Here is a 23,360-nt window from a genome sequence, read left to right as displayed (position 1 = left end):
TTCTGCTGTTCAAGAAAAATTGGAAATCTGAACTGCATGAGAAGAAAGGAATGTTACAGGTAGGTAACAAAATGTGCGGGTAGGCCTTCACCACATCAAGGAGATGGTTTGTATACGAGAAAAGTTCGGACCAAGTCTGGGTGGACAAAAATCTTGTTTCTGGTCTTCCTAACATCTATGATAAATACATCTTCAGTTCATCTTCTAGTAACAAACGTGTGTTTGTACTTCACAGCATGTCATTTCATCTGTTGCGTTGCTCAACTTCTGGGGAAAGGAATCCGCCTCCAAGAACAAAGTTATTTTCTGAGCCTTGGCTTTGGGATTTAATCTGGAATGTTTCAGGATGTCATGAAAAATACTTTTCAGCAGTATCATCAGTTTGGAGAAAAATAGGGAACAACTCTATAGCTACCTACATGTTCCAAAGATCATTTTACCATCTAATGTAGATATATTGTTCTGTTGTTTTTGATAATGCAAATCATTCATAGTTCTTATGCAAAACTTATATGCAAATATATGCACACAAAGCTGAAAATATTTTAATTTCATCTGCCTTACATACAAATTGGTTGAATACGAGCTCACTTTTTTTTTCCAAAACTTGCGTTTTGTCCTGGAAACGTGAAACTCATTGTGGAAGAGACTGCCTTTAAAAATGGTCCACTGAGAAGCAAGTGAACATTATTGATGTTCAATTTGCTATTTTTTTTAAATACAGGCTTTATTCAGGAAATACCAAACGCATTAAATTTAGAAAGACTAATCAATGTTACAACAAATAAAAATGTAGTTCACACTTACTTGGATTAGTTTAATTTTCCTTAAATAAGGTTTTATCAACCACTACAAGAGTTTGTCAGCAGCAATGTTTTGTGTATGTTTGGTACCCAGGCTCAGAGTAGCATTCTCGTGCCTAATATAAATTTAAAGTCCCTATTTTCCTCCAGCTTTCAAAACACTACATGCTGTCATGGACACCAAGTCTAAACTAGCTAATGAAAATCACTCGGCCACTGTTGTTCTTCCAACAATTCTTTTATTGAACGTAACTGTACAATGTAACATTTATGTACAATACTATTAGATTGAGAACTCCAGGCACATCATGTGGAACAGCGAGGCAGAAATTTGTGTCACTGATACGAGTTTTCTGGCCTGAAATTATGAAAGTGAGTAAGAAGAGATCATTTTATGATTTTCCGTCTCTACTTCTCACCTGCTCTTGGAGGTATTTTGCTTTTATCTTGCAACCAAATTAAACAAAAGGCTCGGAATTGGAAGTAAACAATAAGCCTGAGCATTTCTTGCATCTAGAAACATTAAAAAAAAAATATAAGTATCACGCTAATCTATTTAAAGTGTCGTCTTCAAGATACCTACACAAAAAATTCATAACTTCTAATACCCTAACAAACCACAACAGAATTAGTCTTTCTGTTTCAACAGGTTACACGTATTTTGAATCAATTTATTCTAGCATATCAAAAATATGCTCAATTCAAGAGAGTGCATTGTTCAAAAGTCATAATTGCATAGCTGAAAAGAACTTGAACTGTGACATATTCAACTTATGTGAAAAGTCTGCCAGTCATCAACACAAGATAGCAACAAGTTCTGTTGTTAGCCAAATGTGGACTGAGTTGTGGGGACATTTTTTTTGTCCCCATGTTTTTGGTCGCCACAAAGTAGTTGAAATATGGAATGTATGTCCCCACAACTACGGTGGGAGAATGGGTGTACATGTGATGTGTAACATGATTTGAGAAAAAAAAACACTGATTTCTAAACAGTGACAACTGTAAACCACCTGTCAGTTCTGGTCTAAAAAAAGGGATCCTTTTGTTTCAATGCCAAAAGTTGTCTGCCTAGTTGCAATGCTGTCGTAAATTTAAGAAGAAAGCTGATTGGGTCTTCAGTTTAGAAAGTTAACTAGCATCAGAAAGAATGGACAAATCTTTACACAGAAGGAAATGTTTCTGAAGGAAACTCAATCGTCGTCTTCACTGTCGCTGATGCAATTATTCTTTTTAAATTTTGCTTTGGACGATGATGCTCCCAAGGAGCATGCTTCCATGTCCGTTTCATTGTCGTCGTCCACAGTCTCCTCGATGTCTGGAACTGTGTCGTCTTCTACCCTGCTACTATTGTTGCTATCCTGTGCTACTGCGGTCCTGTGTAAACAGGAAAAAAATTGTCATTTTGAAGTCAGTTCTGGAAGTTTAGCCCGGGCTCTGAGGACTACCAATGAGAAGCTGTAGTCACATGCTCAAAATAGTGCAGAGCACAAGGCCACCCTGCTTACTCAGTTACAGCAGGATATAACAAGCATGCCCATGGAGGCTACCAGCTAGTAGCTTTTATGCATCCGCCCTGGTGAGTCAATCAGATGTGGCCTAGGTCATTTTCACTGTTCAGAAGGTACTTTTCCATTGACTGATTCTGCGCTCAAGTTCCAACACCTTTGTGACCTTCAGGCGTCATGTCTGAGACACTACAAAATTTCACACAATTTACACACGGCAGGGCTTTATCCAGGTAACAATGCAATAATGAAAAGGATTGGATTTAACGTGAATCAAAGGCAGGGGAAAATTTGAGGAAAAATCGAGGTGCAACCCGTCAGGAGACTTGTTAACATTGCGGAATTGCCCACTTTCAAGAAATTGGGAAACATTTTCTCAGAAACAAATCTCATTGCTTGCATAATCAAAATCCCAGTCAACTCTGATTCTATTCTCCCTGCCCAAACCCATCTCCCCTTCTCACCTGTCCTCTTTGCTGCTGCATCCTGCCTCTACCGAAGTCTCCCCATCCTCTGGGTCGACGTTCTCCTTTTGTTTCGTGGCACTCCTTGGCGACCTGATCATGAAATTGGTGATTTCTTTCTGCCACTCTGGCGTTGGTCGTGGGCAGACCGGATTCCCTCCTCGGTACTTGCCTTTTTTGCCAGCTGATTAGCACAAAAGAACTGCTCTGTGAATTTTTTTACTCCTTTTCTCAATTTACAAAACTCAGTTTAACAGTGAAATGAGAGTGAGCAAATATTAGGTCCAAGGTAAAAAAAAAGTTTACATGCAGGATTTTAAATGGACAAGAAATTCACGGCGGACCCTTTCCTGTCCTTTTTCCCCCAAAGTGTATATTTTGCCATCATCCAGCCACACCTTTGGGTTTTTTCGAGATGCCGGCATCCAATCCAATTTGGATTCAATGCTCAGCCGTTGTGGACATTGGTGATTTTTTTTTAACCCCCCCCCAAAAATCAAAAGATTATTTGTTTCATTTTGTAAATTGGTTCCTAAAACACAGTGTAGGATGTGTGTTTTCTTTTTGTGGTTTGAGCTCTGGAGAATTTTTTAAGGGAAAAAAGTTTAAAATTTCACTAGGCCCTAATTCCATCTTGTGAATACACATTCACAATGTCAGCGTGTTTTATAAGCAAGATTTATTATGGAAATAATTTGAAAGTATCCAAAAACACTGCACATGTTCAGTTGCTGTGTCGGTACTACAGCAAAAACATATTAGGACAGTGAACTGGTCAATTCCACTGCCTTTTATTCAAGATGTTAGGTTTTTTGCTTCCACATATACTCTTGCTATAAGGAGCTAGTCTATGCTATTCCATGTACTCGACATTTTACATGCTGTGTTCATCTATTCCCATATTGACCTACAAGTATATCACTGTATATCACAAATTAAAGAAATTATTCTGAAACGTCAAAGAGAAACTTTTTAAAAAGGCAGGTAGGGAAAAGGGAAGCGGGTGACAATCAGCGAGAAGAAAAACTATATTTTTAGCACTCTGCCAAAGAAAACTCCAAGATGTGCTTACCAGGGGACTTCATTGAGCTGCCAGCCTTCATTGCTGTGTTGTTACTCACACCCAAATTTTTCCGTGGTGCCTTGGCTGCAACAGCTTCAAAGAGATATGGTAAAATAACTGACAATGTCAACAGGCCTACTTTAACTTAATGTTAGATCGTCAGAATCAGATAAGACTTGTTGAAGAGAATACTGTATAACAGCATAGGTATTTGGTATATTTAGATGAAATTTTTTGTCATGATCTTGGATATGGACGTCACCAAAAACTTGTTTAGATAAGTTGTTTCGAAAAAGTAGAATTTGTTCTCTTATTACAGGAACAGGGAGCTAAAGGTAATGAACACTGTAAACACTCATGTCATTCACAAATGATTCACAAATGACTCAGACACACAAAGACAAAAGTGACATGACAAACACGTCACAAAACGTAGGCCTAGACTACTCCCTTGAATATCACCACTCCAAGCATGATCACTATAGTCCACGAAACCTACCCTTTCTGGCACAGTTGTCTGCCTTTGTCCTGACCATTTTGTATTCTGATTTGTCGAAACTGGATATCTGCACAGCTAAGATACGATAAGCCTACTTTAATAGTGCGCACACACATTCGTGTTGCAGCCGGCCGGATGAATGAAACTATCGCGCCAAACTTATAATTTGGCGCGCCACTTGAGGTCAACTTAAAGGTCAGTGAGCAGATGAGCTGGTTTCCATACTTCCTGTCCCAAGTAATTACGTTGTGCAGATGCAATGCACCAGTCATGTATCACTCGTCAAAAGAGGGCGCTCTTTTAACTAGTGTTTTCGTGCTGTCGCTACACTTTTGCCAAGAATATTCCTGCTAACTTGGTTTGGACAACTCTACAAATCAACAGAAGAAAGAAAAGTTTGAGCAATTTTTGAAAAAGACAGAAAGATACACAGCTACAACTCTCGCCGTTGATTATTGTTTAATGGCAGCTGGCTGCAATGGATTTTTATCTATTTATTTGTTTGTATCTGTCCATCCAAGTGCAGTTTAGCCCCAATTACAGGATGGATGATGTGACAATTAAGAAAACAAAAATTTTCAAGGAAAACCAATAGAATCAGGTAGGGACTGAAAACCCAATTCACATGCTGACCTACTACCGGTAGCAATTTGGATTTGAACCCAGGTCACAGAGGTGGAAGGCAAGGAAAGCCAGTACACCAACCTGACTCCCTTTTTAAAATATAAACCTCAAGAAAAGCACCTTTCTGTCTCAGTTAACCTCTTTTTCTGTTTTTGTTTCACTACTTCAAAGGACTCTGCTGCCTTTTGGGACGTTTATGCTGATTAAAAAACGGGCCCACGTCGTCTGTGTCGACCATAATGATAGTAGAGTGTCTGAACTAGCGGCATTGTAATTTTGAATTTCTCAAGTTTTTCTTAGTTTGGACCACTGCATACAGAACTGAAAGTTCGGATTCTACGGATTCGGAATGGACAACTGCCATTCACTTCACACATGGAAATGCGAAACCCATTTGATGTGCGTTCTTATTCCTCCATGGTTTAATCGAATATTTCTCTTTGAGTTTTATATTTAATATAAAATAATTAGGTTTATTACATTTAATATAGTTTTTGAAAAATAGTTTTATTATATCTTTGGAACTGTTACACATTTTTACATTTAACGTTTATGCAGACGTGGCAAACCACGGACAAGGAACAGCCGTGCCCAATGTCAATCTTCGTTGGGAAAAGTGTTCCAATTTCAAATAAAAAGACTCAACAATGTTCGGGAAAAATCGTTCCAATCTTGAGAAAATGCTGGATCTGTAAAATCTTATTCGAATTTTGAAAACATGTTCACTTTAAAAAAAAAATTATGTCTGTACAAATTCATCCTCTGTTTAAAATTTCATACAAATCTAAAAAACAAACAAACATGTATTGCATGTTGAAAATTTCGTTTGGCTTTTAAAAATGCATTCCAAAAGTCAAAATACGATCTTTTTAAAATAAAATTGCTTTCAAAAATATATTCAACTTTTTAAAAACACGTTCGATATTGAAAAAAAGGGCATTCCGTTTGGCAAAAACACGTTCCAATCTGTTTGACCCGAATTCTGCTTCGTACTTGCCCCACGCCAAACGCGCATAAACTTGCTCGCCTGTGCAGTGAGTTCGTACCAAACATCATTGATCTTCATTATAAAGAACTCATAGGTACCGCAGGGGGCATCCCTATAAATAGGCCAGAAATGTGTCCGCCGATTTCGATGCACATGAAATAGTCTATATTAGAGAGTACTGAGTGCTATGGAATCGGGGAATAAAAGAAATATGACCCGAACCTCTCGCCTGGACTTAGGGCTTCCAATTCTGAGCAATTTTGATGCATGCGAGTCTGAAAGTGGCATTATTTAGCCGCTGTGCACGGCGATGCATTGCCAAAATGACTACTTTTCTGGGCAGCGAAATTTCCTTCATTTTAGGGGTGGTCTGCTTTGGGTGAGAATTTTTCAAAAATTTATTTGTCAACCCACCAAAAACTGAAAGGAAAATGAAAGAGGGAATGCAGAACATGATTTTTTTTTGTCCAGCCTGGACACCTGTGAGCATTTTTGAAATAAATTTGAACTATAGGAAATTATCACTGGTGTCTTTGGGAATTTATTTAGGGACCTCTATGAAGTACGCACGAAATGCCGACTTTTCAGACCCCCCTCCCCGTACACATGGCGTACGCAGTGGCGCTCCAACTCCCGCTTTCCTTCGTGTATACGTAATTTGTAGACGGCCTCTTATTAGGCCTGCACGCCAAAGGACAGTCATTTAAAGACACGCCCTCTTTTGTTCCCGCTCGGTGCGGATACACCATGACTTATGTACCTAACTTTGAAAACAAAAATCCTCTAGAGACACTATTATAGCCTTTATTAAAGTCGGGTTTCCCCAAGCATATGATGTAAAAAAAATTGCAACACGAACACGGGGGTGCACTGAACCAATTCAAGCTCCATTGAAAATAGTGTAAAATCAACCAAGTTTGAAGCCCCATGGCAGGCAACTGAAGTCCCTGAGGCCTCTCAAACAAAAAACAATGTGTTGTTTGGTCCTTCAGATTTCATTTGATTTTCAATTTTTAGTAGGTTAACCAATGAATTTTTTAATTATCCGCCCAAAACAAACTCACCCCCCAAAAATGAATGTTGCCAAGCCCTCCCAGCGGCCATTTTTCAAATGACATCCCTCACCTTCCGGGGGCTCTTCTGACTAATTTTCAATCCCATTTTTGTCTGCTTTGCCCCCAGATGGGTGCCCCTGAATCTACAGAGATGATCCTGGGCCATACTGACACAATCCCACCATTTCTTGGCCCAAACAGACCCCTCTTTTCGAAACAATCTCTGGGGGGTACTTTTTGTGCGCCTCCGCCTGGCAGAGAATTTTCCTTGAATTGGGACACTGCACCCACGTGTTCGTACGAACGGTACGTACGCGCTTCTTTCTGCGCGTGTGCGGCGAAGAAGGTCGCTTGGCGCGCGAAGCGTACGCTGGATGGGCGACGAGCGAAAAGCAAATCTTTTGACAATTGAGCCCTCTATCGGCATCACTGACACATGCGTACCGCTTTGTCAGTGCGCCAGCCGATCGTGCGGGAAACTGAAACTTTAAAATGTTTGTTGTGAAGTTCTCTCTTTGTGGACAGGTCGTCAACATTGTAAGTGTTTTGTGCTAATTATTTTTCAGATTGAGGAACATATGCTCGTAATTGCTGTAGTGATGTTAGGAACAGTGAAAAAGCGTGTAGAGTATTGCAATTTCTTTCAAAGCACGAATGAGAAATCCCCAACGTCGTGAGGGCGCTTTCAAAATGTGCCGCCTGAAGCAGCTGAGCTACATTTGTTTCCATTTAAATGGAAATGCTTTGCAATATTCTGTTACATTATACTAAACTTTAAAGAAGAGAGGGTCGTATAAATGACTGTTAAATTGTGTGATACTCTTAGGTTAGGACCACGTATACCACTGGTACATGTACATGTATTACTATACTAGCGCTAACTCCCTAGGGTGTGTGCAAAATCATATTAAAATTGGAGGATTCAGGGCTGTTTGGGCTAGTGTATGTAGGCCTACTGGTGATGCTGGTACCGGTAGGCCTAATTGGTTGTCTCTATCTTACACCCGTAAACAGGACCCAACGAATACTCCTCCGTTGTATACTGTTGTCCCGATTCACAGGGATTTCTTTCGAAAAATTTCTCCAGGATATCCGGGGACAGCACAGTTAAACATCCACTTGATTTTATGAGCTGAAATTGCACTGGTGTGGTATGTTCACTACTTACGGTGTAAACTATCCGCTAGGTTACTAATTGTAGAAAATTCACCTTTTCCTCGTTTGAGGGAAAAAAATTGTTGCCTTTTTTTGCCCTTTTCCCACTCCAGACAAATTTTGCCCCACTTGCACAAAACTGACGGCTGTTTCGTCACTTTCATGTCACGTCACAGAGAGCGAGCCGCGCTACGAATGATTTGCTGCAAACAGTGCGTGACTGGACCGGGAACCAGCCAAGGGCATTGCGTATTAGTTGCGACACAAAGCAGCCGTAGTTTTCCACGAGTACTTAGATCGACAGGTACTCTCGCAGATCTGAACGAGATTCATAGGTGTTGAAGTCTGGGTGCAAACTAGACAGGCTCTTGAACAGGGTACCATTACTTAACCATACAAAGGAGTCTGTGTAATGTACAAGTCAGTACAAATTTTGTACGGAGTGGGAAAACAGCAAAAAAAAAGCAACATTTTTTCCTCCAAACGAGGAAAAGGCAAGTTTTCTACATTTAGCAACCAAGCAGATAGTTTACACCGTAAGTAGTGAACATACCGGTGCAATTTCAGCTCATAAAATCAAGAGGATGTTTAGTTATGCCCCCAGATATCCCAGATAAAACTTTTCAAAAGAAATCCCTATGAATCGGGACAAGGCCTGGTATATGACTGAGGAGTATTTGTCGGGCCCTGTTTAGGGGGGGAATTCTATCTCTATCTTTGTTTACATCTCCTGTGGCTTACACAGCATGTGCAGGGTCATGCTAGGCCTGTTTAGGATTTTAGCATCAGCAAGTGTCAGTCAGTGTCAATGATTGTCAACAAAGCATGAACAAATATTTCAAGCACATTTATGCAATTTTTTTGAAAGTACTGTAGTGGATTGAAAGTTTTGACCCAAACAGTTGAGAATGTTTAGTTAGAATTTATAATTGTGTACACATTCATACATGTAGGTGCATGTGTGCTCAGGCATATGTAAATGAATATGTAAAAGTACTTGAGGACTACACAAACAAGATGTCTCCTTCTTTGGGCGTGAGCAGTTGAGCTGCGTGTGGCTGCGCGTATTAAAGAACACTGAAAAGTAATATTCATTGGAGGTTCGATCTCAGAAAGGATTTGTTAGAGATGTTTTTGAAAAAGGAATGTTTTCGGGAGTTGGAGAATGGACGGGGAAGAGTTAATACCAAAAGGGAAACGAGTGTATTGGTACAGCAGAAGTGAGGGAATTAAATAGGCTGATTAGGCCTTATTTGCAACTTGTAAGACGGTGTAGTTGTCAGCTTGAACCACAATCTGGAACCCACCTCACTTCCACACAGAGACTTCAAGTCGTTCCTCTACAACGAATTTGACACACTGCCATATTTTGATCACTTTATGGACCGACATCACTATGTTACAATATTAATTAGGCTCCTACATATCTTTTTCAATGTATCATATCTACACATGTATATGTACATGTAGGACTATCTGCAATGATATTTGAGTGTTGACATTTGAATAACAAAGTCGGGCCTGCTTGTGCAGCCCGACCGGCTGCCATCTTGGTTTGCGTGGATGGGAGAAGAAAGAAAGATGGCGGCTTCCATTCATCGCGAAAAATGTTTGTTTTTCTACGAGCGTCTAAAAGTGAATTTGATGTTTCTCTTACACAGGAGCAGGTCTTAGAGTCTCTAAAATATGATAAAACCACTTTAAAATCTTTAGAGGGTATTGTCAAGTTATTGGCGCTTTGTTGACGCTACTTGTGTGTGTGTTGGCGCATGTTGACACTAAATAGCCTGAACATACACTTATGTTGCTGGCATATGAACCATGTGAACCTGCCCAGAATGCTTTGCATTTGTACAAGCAAAGCACCTTAAGATGCATTGTGCATATTTGCACACGTGCTTCATCATCTGACTAATCATCTTGGGCTCCATGCTTAATGTCCATGATGATAATTGATATAGTCGCCAGGTCCCTTATTTCGCCACTTACTAGCACTGTGAAAACCAATCAGACTTGACAGTAAAAGTTGCAAAATTAGGGACCTGCATCAGTGACCATATAGTCGCCAGGTCCCTGATTTCGCCATTTACATGTACTGTAAAAAGCAGTCAGACTGGACAATACATGTAGGTGGTGAAATCAGGAATCTGGCAACTATACGTCACTATTCGGTATACGGACGTTAAGTATTCATGTGATGGATTTCTGACCAAGGCCTAGTGTAATTTCAGACTTCATTTTCCTGAAAAAAAATTCTTCCGGTGCCAAGAAACACAGAACAGTGAAATATCCTGAAATTTGATATGTACTATGTCATTTGATGCACACATGTAAGCAATGAACTGAGAGTCGAACGTTGTGCAGACAAGCCTGAAACTGACAGCTCAATGTGAACCAACCTTGCCATCCATATGGGGACCAGAGAACAAAACTGGTTCACATAATGAATACAGGTTGTGTGAGGCCTTGTGTGGACCTGGCTCGGGTCCACACAAGGTTTTTTTCCCCTCTCTTAAAAAGGAGAGGTATTTGGGGGCATGATTATCAGTATGCAATTGTTTTACTATGATACCACACCTTGAAATAGCAAAAAACCTTATTTTCATTGTTTATTTTTCCATTTCAATACGTGTTCAGAGCCTTTTTGGTTTTTGCGTATTTGGACTTTACATACATGTGTTTATGGCAAAACTGTGATGTCATCTCAGGCACTGAACCTCAATCTGCAGATTTAGCCTTGATTTGCATTTCAGTCTTTGGCTGTTTAGTGTTTATAAGATGGAAACGAGCCGGTGCCAACCTAAAATATTTCCAAAGAGCAAATATGAGGTTCCAAAAAGTTTGAACATGAAAACATGTCTTCCCTGATTTACATACATATAAGCCTCGGCTTTCTACCGAGCATCTACATCTTATTATATGAATTAATATCATAATAACGTTGTGTATATGTGTATTTTGAACTTGTTTTATTTTTGTTACAAATTTGTATTTAGATGTCTTTGTGATCTTATATTTTGTTTTTTCATGTTATTAAGTGTTTTTAAAATTCTTGTTGGCTAGTTATTTGATTGTACATGATCTTTAATATTTCATGTTACGGTAAGTGTCTGTGAAAGTTGTTATATGTGTCGAGTTTTACTGTATATAGTACATGTGATATTAATATAGTTATTATTTTGTTTTAATTCAGTTTTATCTTGTAATTGTACATCGTCAGCCCTACAAACATAATAAACCATAAATGATAATAATATATTCGTTACTCTGATTTTATTTTCATTGGTCAATGCTTACTAACAATGTTAACTAAGATGTGAAATAAACCAAACAAACATCACAGCAACAGCGCCCTCATGTGTCCAGAAAAGCTTGAACAATTTGAAATACTCAAAGTAGTGCACTTTTTAAGTGGATTTCAACAGTTACATGTATTGTACATTGAAGAATACAAAGTTATGCATAAAAAAGTGAGTCCAAGACAAATTCACTGCATGGATCCTTTTAGAAGGAAACCAACCATTAACAAATTCCAGCTGAAAATAGGAGTAATTAGGATTAAGCTTTCATAACTACAGTCTACACGTGCAGAAATGTCCCCACGATCTGCTCACAGATCTGTGCATTTACCCCCTCAGGCACGCACATGCTTGACTGATGTGAGTAGGTAATTGGAACGGAGCCACCGGGTTGTGTAGTCAGGATATAGGCATGCTACTGCCAGGAAAAGCAGAGGGGGGGGGGGATACGGCGAAGAGAAAAATGATAAAATGGTTTCTTATCAACTGACTTACTCTGTAAGTTAAAGATGAGCATGCGGCAGCAGCCGGGCATGCTGTGTGCTCTCGCCTCTCAGTCTTGCTTTTTTCTGTCAATGAGTCTACCAAAGAAATTGCACATCAGCGCTTCAGAATTACTGCTAGTAATTGCTGGGCTGTGAAAGTTGTTCTGCATGGACAATTGGCCCGCAAATCAGTGAACAGTTTGTCCACTCATATGCTGCACTGCTCAAAGATTAAATTTGAAAGTACATTTGTACCAACACATTGACTATTTTATCATATTTAATTTGGTTTTCAGACAGTTCCCCTGGTCAATTTTATTTTCAGTACAGATGTTTATAAGTCAGTTGGTTTCCCCTCGCTCGGTCCCTAAAATGATGTTTTCTACATTTGATTATTTAATTACAGTACATGTACGTACATACCATGCATTTGACTAGTGCATTGTCATTCATACAGGAAAATGTAATCAAAATTGCATTTGAGGTATCACAATTTGATGAGCTGATTTTTAAGCTTTTGATTCCAATATAGTGACACTGCAAACTCGAATTTAGCATTGGAAGAATTGTGTCATATTTCATCGATGAGACCCGTAAACTTTTTAATGTGGAATGTTTTTCTGTCCTCGTATACGTGAAAAACATACCGATACCATTACATTCCTATAGCAACTCTGCTAATAAAAACTGCCTCATTAGTCAAAACCAAAAATGAAAATATGTCCGTTTAGTGCAGGAGACCTGGAGGTACCGGTAATTTTTGATTGGCCATGGTGGTCATTACATAAAGCATTGTGATTTGTCCCCAGTTGTCGTTGACTTCCATCATAAGATTTTTGGCAAAGTGTTTACCTTGAATTCGTAGTGTACATGTCTGTACATGTAATTGTACAGTACGTATAAATGATGTATGTACCAGTATGATGATGATGAATCATTTATTTCAATGCTGTTATTCTTGACAGTGTAACCAACTACGTTCACATTACTTAAGCACTGAATATCTGGCCATTAAATTGAGTAACATTAGATAATATAGGATTATACATTTGAAAAATTAGATGACAATATTTAGGTTTAAGGTAAAGCAGGAACCCTTTTGCACCCCAACCTATAGACAGACGACAACCCTACAATCTAGCATAGGACAGACAAATGATGAACAAGACAAAACAAACAAGTGTGAGACAATGCTGTATCTAGCACAAATAAATATGACTTAGGAATATGTACATGTACATGGATGTTTGACAAGGTTAATAATTCTTACATGTACATGTAGTATACTGGTAGTGCTCTTCAGTTAGGTTTTAAGCTGTGATCCCTTTTAGTATATTGATGTTTCCAGAGACTTAAGCCGTGATCGCACCGGCCTTTTTTTCCGAGGGTTTTACCGAGCCGCTGGTCAAATTATGAAATTTTCGAATGTGACCGCTGTCCGCACTTGGACTTTCACCACTGGAAAATTTTACTAAGACTGCTGGAGAAGTAACCAAGCTATCGGTACAGTGACTTATGAGGGCACTTTACGAGACCATTCTGCATTTGTTGTCATCCTTAGAGTAGACACAACATCACCATCCTCACAATCATCTGGATATGGTGCACTTTTATTGTTAACAGCGGTCAATCTTCCCACTGTGTCAAAAAAAATTCTGCCATGCTTCAGAGGAATTTTTACCTGAGCAGAAGTTGGCCGGTAAAAATGACTGCGCCACTCAGTAAAAGTAACCAAGAGGAAAACTTCCTGGGATGTCCATAGTGGACTTGAGATGGGAAAGTAACCGTCGTCAGTTTGACGAAATAAAGTCCAGCGCGGACAGTGCTTTCCACAGCTTTACTCATCTCTGTACAATAAAGTGCACCTGTACATGAAACATTCACTAAAACCCTGCTCACAGGCATACATGTACATATTATACATTGCATGTACATGTGTATGCATTGTGCATTTTACTGTTCACATGCGGTACTTCTCTCTGATGACTCAGCCCGGCCTACTGCAGCCCACTGCACAACAGTAACCCCCTTAATTATAACGATATCTTCCCTTCTCCCCTGTCCGAGCCGCGCCGGCCGAGATGAGTTTCTAATTAAATGGGTGACGATCACGAGCACGGGCTGGGATTTATAAATTGCCGTAGCAGGCAAGGTGACTATTTAGCTGCCAGATCTTATTATATCCGGGACTTGCCCGTCCATGTGTGAATCGGCCGCATGAGCAGGGATGGCAGCATGCTCACATACATGTCCATGTCCTAGATGTACATGTATGTGCATCTACTTTGTGACTCCAGATTGGGAGTGAGTGCCGCTTGCATGATTGGACAAGAAGGGCTGATGATCTTGTTGTGGGGGAAGGGGGGAGGGAGGATATTTTGACAAATCCAGAAGCATGCGCACATGAGATCTTGTGGGAAGGTTTGCTATTTTGTGTGACAACAGACCTCCCCTCTTGATTGAAAACTCCTGCTGGGTCATTGCTTATAATTGCACAGTGGAGATGCTTGTAAAGGTTGCCAGATTTATTGGAGCACTTTTTAGAAAAGAATTTGTGATCAGCCAGAAATCTTCAGCATGCAAGAAATTCTACTTTCTTGCTGGGGCCCTGTAGGTGATTGGTTTTTATTTACATATTTTGTTTCACATCAGAATCAACAAAACCTCTGTTACCTAAACAGTCCTTCAGAAACAAATGCAGGCACATTAAAGTGTAGCTGCAGTGAATTTTTCTAAAATGCAAGTTCTTTTTCTGCAACTCTCTTCAGTGTGTGAAAACTCTTTACCATCCTGTTTGATTGAATGCAACTATTAAAATTAGGCATGCTCTCTTGGACAACTGAGGGCGCTGTTGCTGTGATGTCATCCAGGGAAGGCGTAATTCAATGCATAGGTTTTTCTATTCCAATTATAAACACAGAATTTACTTACAGAAAATATTTCTAAGAAAGGGATTGATGCTTGCGTATTGCTACACACATAAAGAACAATGAAGCAGCAAAGAAGAGAAAAGTCAGTCCGGCAAAATCTACCAAAATGGAGGACTTTTTTGTACAAACCATTGTAACATTGAGGCCTTCTTGAGATGGCATCTCAGTTCTGGCCATGAATATGGAAATGAAACCAAAATGGCAGTAAAATACCCTTGAATGTGAAACAAAACCTGAAAATAAGGTCAACTGGGACACAAAGTTGCATTTTGAAGTTTTGTACTAAAACAAATTGATTGCAGCTATCCTTTAATGTAAACCCACATTTAGCATCGAAAACATTGACTCATTCCATGGTATCAAGCCCCCTGCTTTGGATAATATTGTCAAGCACCGTTACTTTTTAAAGCTTTCGTGTGCTTACACTTCATGTACTGCTACAGAGAAACGAAGTAATTTGATCGCAAATTCCCATATGACCTCGTGGGAATTGGTCCCACAGTCTTATTATTGGTCGTGTTTCCTCCCGGGAGGCAGCGGTTGGGGAGAAAAAATCACACAAACTGAACTGGCCCAGATTTTTGAAGAGATGTCATTCACAAGTAAACTCATGTCCGCTGAATCTATCGTGTACTATGTAATCTGTCAAATTGGGTGGTGCCAGACTGTTTTGGGTTCCACGTCTTCCTTTTTTTTCTAATGTTGCTTAAAACATTTGGATATAGATATCACATACTTGTATTATTCTTCATTGTAAATGAAGCTAATCTGTAATGATTACTCATCGTAAGTGAACCTTATCTCTACTGAATTGTTTGCCATTGCTTTCATTTGCATTCTTCAAAATGAAAATGTGAACCTCACTTTCAATTCAATATGGCCGACTTGTGAATTTGGTCAGCTGGAATGCTTGATTAGAGAGGGGAAAAAAGTGTGCCGCACAGTTTTTGACAGGGCTGCTGCTGTCCCATGTATGAGTCCTGGCCCGGGCATGCTCCGACCGGTTTCCTGTTTGGAAACAGGCCCTTCCTGTCCTGATTTTTTACTGCTGACTCGGTTTGCCCCCCCATCCCCCCTTTCCCTACTTAGAAAGCGGAAACTTACGCAGGGTCAATTGATTAAGGAAGAGACACCTGGACGCGGGAAGCGTGTGAGTTGAGAGCATGTGTTTGCGTTAGCCAATCCATCTACTAGACTGTTTGCAGCCCTTCAAGGTCGCCTCAGGCAAGCAGATACCCTATCCAATCCTTTCCATCCTGTTTTATCCCCTTATCCCTTTCCTCTTGCTAAAACTTGAAAACAAAGATTTTGTTACTCAGTATTTACTGAGTAAATTTATATGAATTAGCGCCTTGTAAAAACTGATCTTGAGGTTGGATGTTATTTAAAAAAAAAAAAAATTTTTCTCCCAAAAGATATTAGTTGAAGCATTCGATGACTTTACCATTTAATATTATCGAATTGGTGTTGTCCCAGGTTGTACAGTCCATATTTGGATTGTCTGCATAAGAGTACATTGTAGTGGGTGAGACTGTGGTCTGTCTCAAAGATTCATGTCATGGTTTGTTTGCACACTGGTCTGCGTTGTAGGTATGGGTCTAATGTGGAGTGTAAATTAGGTTGTCAAATAAATCTGCTCTGTACAGGAACAAATGATGGCGTGCTTTTTTTACATGGCAAGGATGGTCCTAAGGTGAAAGTTCATTGCATTTGTGTATTGATTTACACGTTTGGCATAGGATGCGCTGAGTATGCACGACCAATTTATGTTGGCATGTGTTGTATGGCCTTTGTGCGTGCACTGGGTGTGCTGGTGGAATGATTCCCACAAGCCGGTCTCTTGGCGGATGAAGGGGGCTTCACCGTGCTTGGAGTCCAGACACTGGCTGTGACTGTAGTTTGTACATGTGCAGTGTACATGTAGCTACCGAGTACATGTATGAAAGCCACTAGCAACTGTTCATGCAGCTTCTGTAACTACATGTATCTCCCGTAGGCTTCTTTGGTATTGCCTGCCACAGCCAATTGCTTTGGACAATCGCTTAATTTTCACCTGAATGTGCACAATCTTACAGGTGTTGGGAGCTTAGCAAGGGTGCTGCATATCTTTCTCTTTGTTATCTAGGGAGATAAATCGCCGGTATGCGTATGATGTAATTGATATCTTGGGGACATACACATACATGTAACTTGCTTTAGTGCCAAAGTGATCTCTGGATTTAGTGCTGGGTTAATAGTTCAATAGCATCACTCTTATTGCATTGAGGGGATACCTGTGTAGCATTTTATGATGTTTGTTTCCAAGGTCTTATGCTTGGAGAACACCTTGCTAAAAAAAAAGGACATTATGCTTTGTGCTTCAGGCAAATAATATTAGTCATCTTCACAGCTGTGTATCGAAGCCATTCAGGGGTAATTCCAGAAATTAGGGGTCCATTTTTTTCGCGTCCCTGCCACATCTGACATATGATTTTTGTAAGTTCAGAACACATTTTCTAATTTCCAAGAGTTATGAATAAATGCAGATTACCTGCCAAACAAATAGTAATAGTTTGAAATCAATTCTGGGGATATTACCCTGTCAAATAACAAAATCCAGATGTAACAGGGACACAAAAATGTCACGCTGTTGGACCCCTAAATTCTGGAATTACTCTCAGGATGAAGTGACCAGCAAAGGGTTTTTTTTTTCAGGTGTGTGTGACCATGGTGTATCAAACATCTGATGAAGCTGGAGCTCACTATTAGGGAGGGAAAAACTTTGTGAATCATGGAAATTATAGTTTTCATGGAAATTACAGTTTTCATGGAAATTATGGCTTTCGTGGAAATTACAGTTTTCATGGAAACTACAGTTTTCACGGAAATTACAGTTTTCATGGAAATTACAGTTTATCTCTATCGATCTTCCTGCAGGGATAAAGGTACATGTACACATACTGGTGGGTACTGGACCACCGGTACATTGTGTTTGATACTTTCAGGAGAAAATGGCAGTATGTGAAAATTGCCATGTATCATCTGAACTCGGGTTGCAATTTTCTAAGAATGGCTTTGTAAATTTGGTTGTTTTTTTTTCAGTTTGTGCTTAGACATCAGACTCTACAGAGGACAGTTATTGATTTTTCCATCCTAGTGACCATACAGGTATACATGTGTGCATTAAAGTGCAGCCACTTTATGGAAAGATAGATGTGGTAATCTATCAGTCACTAGTGTTACACAGTTCAGCTTGTTTAGGTGTGCATGTGTTTGTCACAAGGTTGTGATACGGGGAGGAGTGATACCTGGGGGGGAGGAGACAAGGCCGTCTTTCACCACTTTTGAAGTATCAATGTGTATTAAATATGAAGTAAATGTATGTGTAACTTGTTGACTCGAATGAGTCAGTCTCGTTTCACTTGCTCTTTTCTTACTTGACCAAGTTGATGCTTGGCTCGGAAAAAAAAGTTACTTAGGACGCGACGTGACTTTGGAGAGAAATGCCTTACGACTTGACTCGACCAAATTTGACTTGTTGACGCGACCAACTTTTGTTGAAATAAATACATGGAAAAATCTGTGACTTTTTACAATGTACATGTACATAAGCACACGTATGTGCGAAAGCAAACCTGTCTGGCTTCATTATGCTGATGTTTTATTAGAAATTTATGTATTCATCTGCATGTTAAGCTGCCAAAGAATTACATAAGACAGACCTTTTTAATAAAAACTCACAGGTCACATCATCAATAGAAGGTGCAGGAGAATTAGCACTTTACAATTATAACATCATGCTTGAAAAATAGACTGGAAACTTGACTTGGGAATAATTGACTTACGACTTGACTCCGGTAAAAGACCTGACTTGGGAAAGATTGCCTTGTGGCTTGTCTTGATATGATCTGACAGAGAATGACAGGTGCAACTCTGGCTTAAGCTGAGATAGGCTTATGAAGATACTTCAAACTATTTACGTGAAAAGAAAGAGTGCAATTTATGTAATTGAGGACACAATAGGTAATAGGAAAGGGCATGTGTGAAGGACAAGATCTGGTAAGGTTCAAATCTACATGTACAATGTGACATCTGAAAATCATTTGAAGCAAGATATGGGACGGAGAGAAACCCCCCCCCGCCTTTGTGTTGGTCATTGTTTGATTGGAATCTCAGGAATTCTTTACAGACTTCTGGGGGGGGGATGTGTTAGGTAACAATAGTCTAGAGTGTGTATAGGGATTGGACGGGTAAGGGGGGATACCCCTCCGGCCCATATCTTGCCTGGTATACTGAAATACATGTACTGTACCCTCATTATCTGCTTAAACCCCCCCCCCCGGTAGAGCAGGAAGTGGATTAAATTTTTTTTAACCAGATTTGAAAACCTCCAAAAGTCACCCCAAAAACACATGATGTAATAATATTTCAATCACATTGTACAATTCACTCTTGCAAATTTTCTTTGTACTGCTATTAGCAGAAATAAAAAAAAAATTGCCCATGTAACCGTTGATGCCTACATGTATGTATGTGCACAGTGTAAAGAACATGCAGACTGCACTGCTAAGTCCTTGAAGTGAGCCCTCTCCAGTTGTGAATGGGATGTTTGCTGCAAAATGCCGAGTGCCTGGGAAAAAAGAACAGTCTGTCATGACTTGTTTGCTGTGGTTGGTGTGTTATGCCCTATTGTAGCAGTAATTAGGCCTTAGTTTGATGATTAAAGATTAAATGGATTCCTTTCCCATGTTCATATGAAGCATTGCTTTGTAAATTTCTTCTTTTTTTTTCAGGGATGAACTTGCTTACTGATGCTTTGACCTCAGATGATAAGTTGCCAACTTCGCCAAGGTAAGTCATCTCAGTTTGGCATCAAGGTGGAAAAATTGTGCCCTGCAGAGAATTCCACCGGCTTGTCTTTAGCACTGTACGTGTTTGATTAAATGCAGAGCCTTTTCTGTTTTTTTTTATGTATCCGTACAATAAAAACCAAAAAACAAGAACAAAACCAGTCAATTTGTTGTGTTTCTTAAGCACTGGCTAAGCAATTTGAATGTTAACCCCCCCCCAAGTCAGATTGAATCTATTATAATGTATTACTCAGTAGGAATGTCTTGTTATTTTCTCTATTATGTACATTGGAATTTGGGAATTACATTTAGCGTAGGTGCATATTTTGGTATTCATTTGTCTCCCACTGAGGGATTTTTATTATCAGTTTGATTTGACTTTTGATACCTAAATCCACTCTCCAGTTGCACTGTTCATTAAACCAGTTTTTGAAATGGTCATTTTCATTAGTTTGTGTTAAGATGTCAAATTCATCCTAGTAAAAACCATACCAGTACATATAGGATACATGTGTTTTGCATTTAACCATAACCATGCATTATTAAGCTACTCCACTGTTAACCCTGTTGTGGTGGCCATGAAAATTTCACTCTGCTCCCCGTCATTACTGAGAAACAATTTAATAAAATAACTCCAACTCATGCTTGTCCTGAGTTGAGGGAGGTACATGTACTGTAGTCACAAATGCCTTTCACACATGCTTGTCAATCAAGAAGTGGTGGCAAAGTTAAAACCAGGGGGTGTTGTTATCTGTGACAGTAATATCCTTATGCACCCTGACCACACCGATTTCGGAAAGTGGGGAAAAACCAGATGCTCAGTGGCAGTTTTGCTGTTGCTGTCTGAAAGTTATGGGCTGGACAGCTGGACTTGCATGTTGGCCTGATAGTTGGTGTTGTTCAGACCAACAACTGTGGTGAAGCAGAAGCCTTTTGCTTTCTATCCAGTGGAGACAAATACGTTTACATCTTTGTTATTAACCTTTGCACTCTCTAAGAAGTACTAGTGCCTATAACAAACAGGAGGTGTGGAATTGTCATCAGAATTCAATCCGAGCTTCACTTTTTGAATCCTTTAATGTACATGTACCAGTAAATTTCACACAGCCTTTGCTGACCTAACTTAATAGATATCTTATGAAAGAAACTATATAGGGAAACTGACCCCTGTAGGTGCTTATAAATGATTGTAAAGATGAACAAAGAAATTGACTGGAGCGGGATTTGAACCTGCGACCTCTGGAATACAGTACCAGTGCTCTACCAGCTGAGCTATCCAGCCCTACATTGGTGGCTCTTCCCATTTGTCAATATCTCTGTTTGGGGGACGCTAGCCAAAAGCCATGAAACCTGAAACACCATGTGTTTCAGGACGGCTTCATTCGATTTTTTTGGTCATCATTAAAATCACTTATAAGCACCTTGTCAGTTTCCCTATATAGTTTCTTTTATAATATACATGTATGTTCAAAAAGCTGTATCCTCTTTGAGTGATCCCTGATCCATTTCCTAGATTGTATCGCGTTATTGAGGTGTGATCCCTGGCTACATGGTGTTTCAGGTTTCGTGGCTTCTGGCTAGCGCCCCCCCAAACGTACATGTAGGGCTGGATAGCTCAGTTTGTAGAGCACTGGTACCGTATTCCAGAAGTTGCAGGTTCAAATCCCACTCTAGTCAATTTCTTTGTTCATCATAATAGATATTTGATTGAAGAGAAACTGAGGGTTTTTGTTTTCCAGTTGAGGGTATAAACCTCTGGGCTGTGCTTTTCTCCACCCCCCCAAAAAAACTAGTGAATCGTGCAGGATCTGGGTCATATGTCAATTCTGTCACAGATCAATCACAAGTCAAATTGTACATGTAAGTGAGAAAGTCAGAAAACAGTGACAAAAGATCATTTGAAAAGCTTAGGATTTGTCCCAAGATGGGATGTCTTGTGATCCACTTGTGAGGACCCATGACAACAACACTGCTGGAGTCATCCTATGAATAATGGTTGTTTTTTAATTGGTGGTTTTTGTGTTTTAATCGGTCCAAAAGGGGCCACAGGAACCAAAACTTGAGAACAGTTCTTCTGCCCTGTAGTAAGCTGATTTACAAGCAAAAACCATGGTCTCTACACAAATAAGAGAGAGGTGTATATGTACAATGTTGCTGCTTTATCTTTCATGTAATGGAGACGAAACATTTGAGGCACAAAGTTTGCTTAGGACGGCATCAATTTTTTACACTGTGACAACTCCTAAGGGACACAAATTGCACACATAACGCGCACTGTCAGTGAACTTCCGGTACTAAAACTGGCGTAATTGCTGGTCGATTCCACATCTTGCCTTTTCTGCTGAATGTGCAAAGCACGATGTTGTCTTAAAATATCGGGTTCTAGTACTCAAGGGTAAACTGTGAGCTTTATTGGTTTACTGTGGCAGGATTTACCTTGTAGTTTCTCATTTGACAAACTGGGACATGAAAAGGCATGGCTTGATACTTGATACTGAAGGGTGCTTGATGGGAAAGTATCATTTCAGAACACTTTTGTAAACTGAGAACAGTAGGCCTACTACATGTACAGTACACGTCCGTGTACATGTAAGTCCCTGCAAACTTAAAATCTAGGTATTTTTGACCCCATTTTTTCTCCTCAAAATTACAGGTTTATATAATCAGATGCTTTTTTGTCTTGTTTTTTGCCTACACGTAATTGATAATCATGTGACTTTTTTTCTAAAATTGAAGTACCGTAACTGTGTTTGATAATTTGATAATCCATCCATTAGGTTCTGATGTCAGTGAACCAACAACAGATCACAATATATATGTCCAGTAAGGGCAAAACCTGTAATTAAAATAAACATATCTCCCACGCAAAGTACATCTTGAATCCAGATTTGGATCCATGTGAAACAAACAGGTCCATAATAAACAATCCATACACTACATGTACATGTAACTCTGTGTGTGGCCTTACAATACAGTTCAATAAACAACCCCTTCAGAGTGTGCCATTTCATGTAATTCCCATTAGACCCCATTGTAAAGAGATAACATGTACAGGGTACATTGTATTTGGTAGGAGATACATGGACTGGTACCCCTAAGCTTTGGTAGATTACATGTACATGTACTTAATTATTGGGTGGGCGTTTTATCTAGCATTGCCACAGTCATTCAAAAACATTCACACCTGTCAATAGAACTATAATGAGTGACTGAGGATTTTTGCATTCCCCCCCCAAAAAAAACCTGACCACATCTTATGTAAGTTTATTTGTGTGCATCGTGTTCAACTCATGAGTCTGTTGTTGCCACGCAGAATATGTTAACATTTCACCTGTTTGTTTTGGACCCTTGAATCCAAGTTTCTTGTAGGGTAGTCGACAAGAGACCTTGTGCTTGAATAAGGTTTTCTGTTGAAGAGTGGGTCACATTTCACCTGAAAATCAGATTCCGGTGTCTAAGAAAGCAGCAAGAAGTACAGTTTTGCATCGTGAAGTCTCCTAGCAGGTTCAAAGTGCCGGTTCATGTAAAACTCTATAACAGCCATGTCGCATTGTTAGTTCTCTCAATCGGGTCCAATGGTGCCCAAAGGCATTTTATGCTGAAGACAATCAAACACAATTTTAATTTTTAAAATACATCTTGAAAAAACAACCAAACACAC

General features: G+C 39.6%; 2 protein-coding genes and 1 non-coding gene across 6 annotated transcripts in view; 1 reads left to right on the top strand and 2 right to left on the bottom strand.

Moving 5' to 3' along the window:
• Positions 1-1,022: 1,022 nt before the first annotated feature.
• LOC110982711 (PCNA-associated factor-like) lies at positions 1,023-4,505 on the bottom strand. The gene is made up of 4 exons (XM_022241342.2): positions 4,335-4,505; positions 3,845-3,928; positions 2,773-2,956; positions 1,023-2,177 (listed from the first exon to the last, which is right to left on the bottom strand). Exons 1-4 carry the CDS (start codon positions 4,369-4,371, stop codon positions 1,994-1,996), a joined length of 489 nt encoding a protein of 162 aa, XP_022097034.1. The 5' UTR covers positions 4,372-4,505; the 3' UTR covers positions 1,023-1,993.
• Positions 4,506-7,428: 2,923 nt separating this feature from the next.
• The window catches only part of LOC110981100 (uncharacterized), a 131,745-nt gene continuing 115,813 nt past the window's right edge, over positions 7,429-23,360 (top strand). For 3 of the 4 annotated variants that reach the window (XM_087137298.1, XM_087137299.1, XM_087137302.1), the window contains exons 1-2: positions 7,429-7,538; positions 19,643-19,700. The gene's annotated coding sequence lies outside the window, so the exon portion shown is untranslated. Of the gene's footprint in view, positions 7,539-19,478; positions 19,520-19,642; positions 19,701-23,360 lie in introns of those variants that run through there. The other variant, XM_022238344.2, reaches the window with a different exon arrangement.
• Trnat-ugu (transfer RNA threonine (anticodon UGU)) lies at positions 20,909-20,981 on the bottom strand. Its single transcript has one exon. It is a non-coding gene; the product is annotated as a tRNA-Thr (tRNA).

Source organism: Acanthaster planci, linkage group LG05 (assembly GCF_054643075.1).
Source record: "Acanthaster planci isolate LZ-2023a linkage group LG05, COTS_SCS, whole genome shotgun sequence".
NCBI lineage: Eukaryota > Metazoa > Echinodermata > Asteroidea > Valvatida > Acanthasteridae > Acanthaster > Acanthaster planci.
The sequence above is the reverse complement of the archived record's forward strand: the minus strand, read 5'-3'. Positions and strand labels throughout refer to the sequence as shown.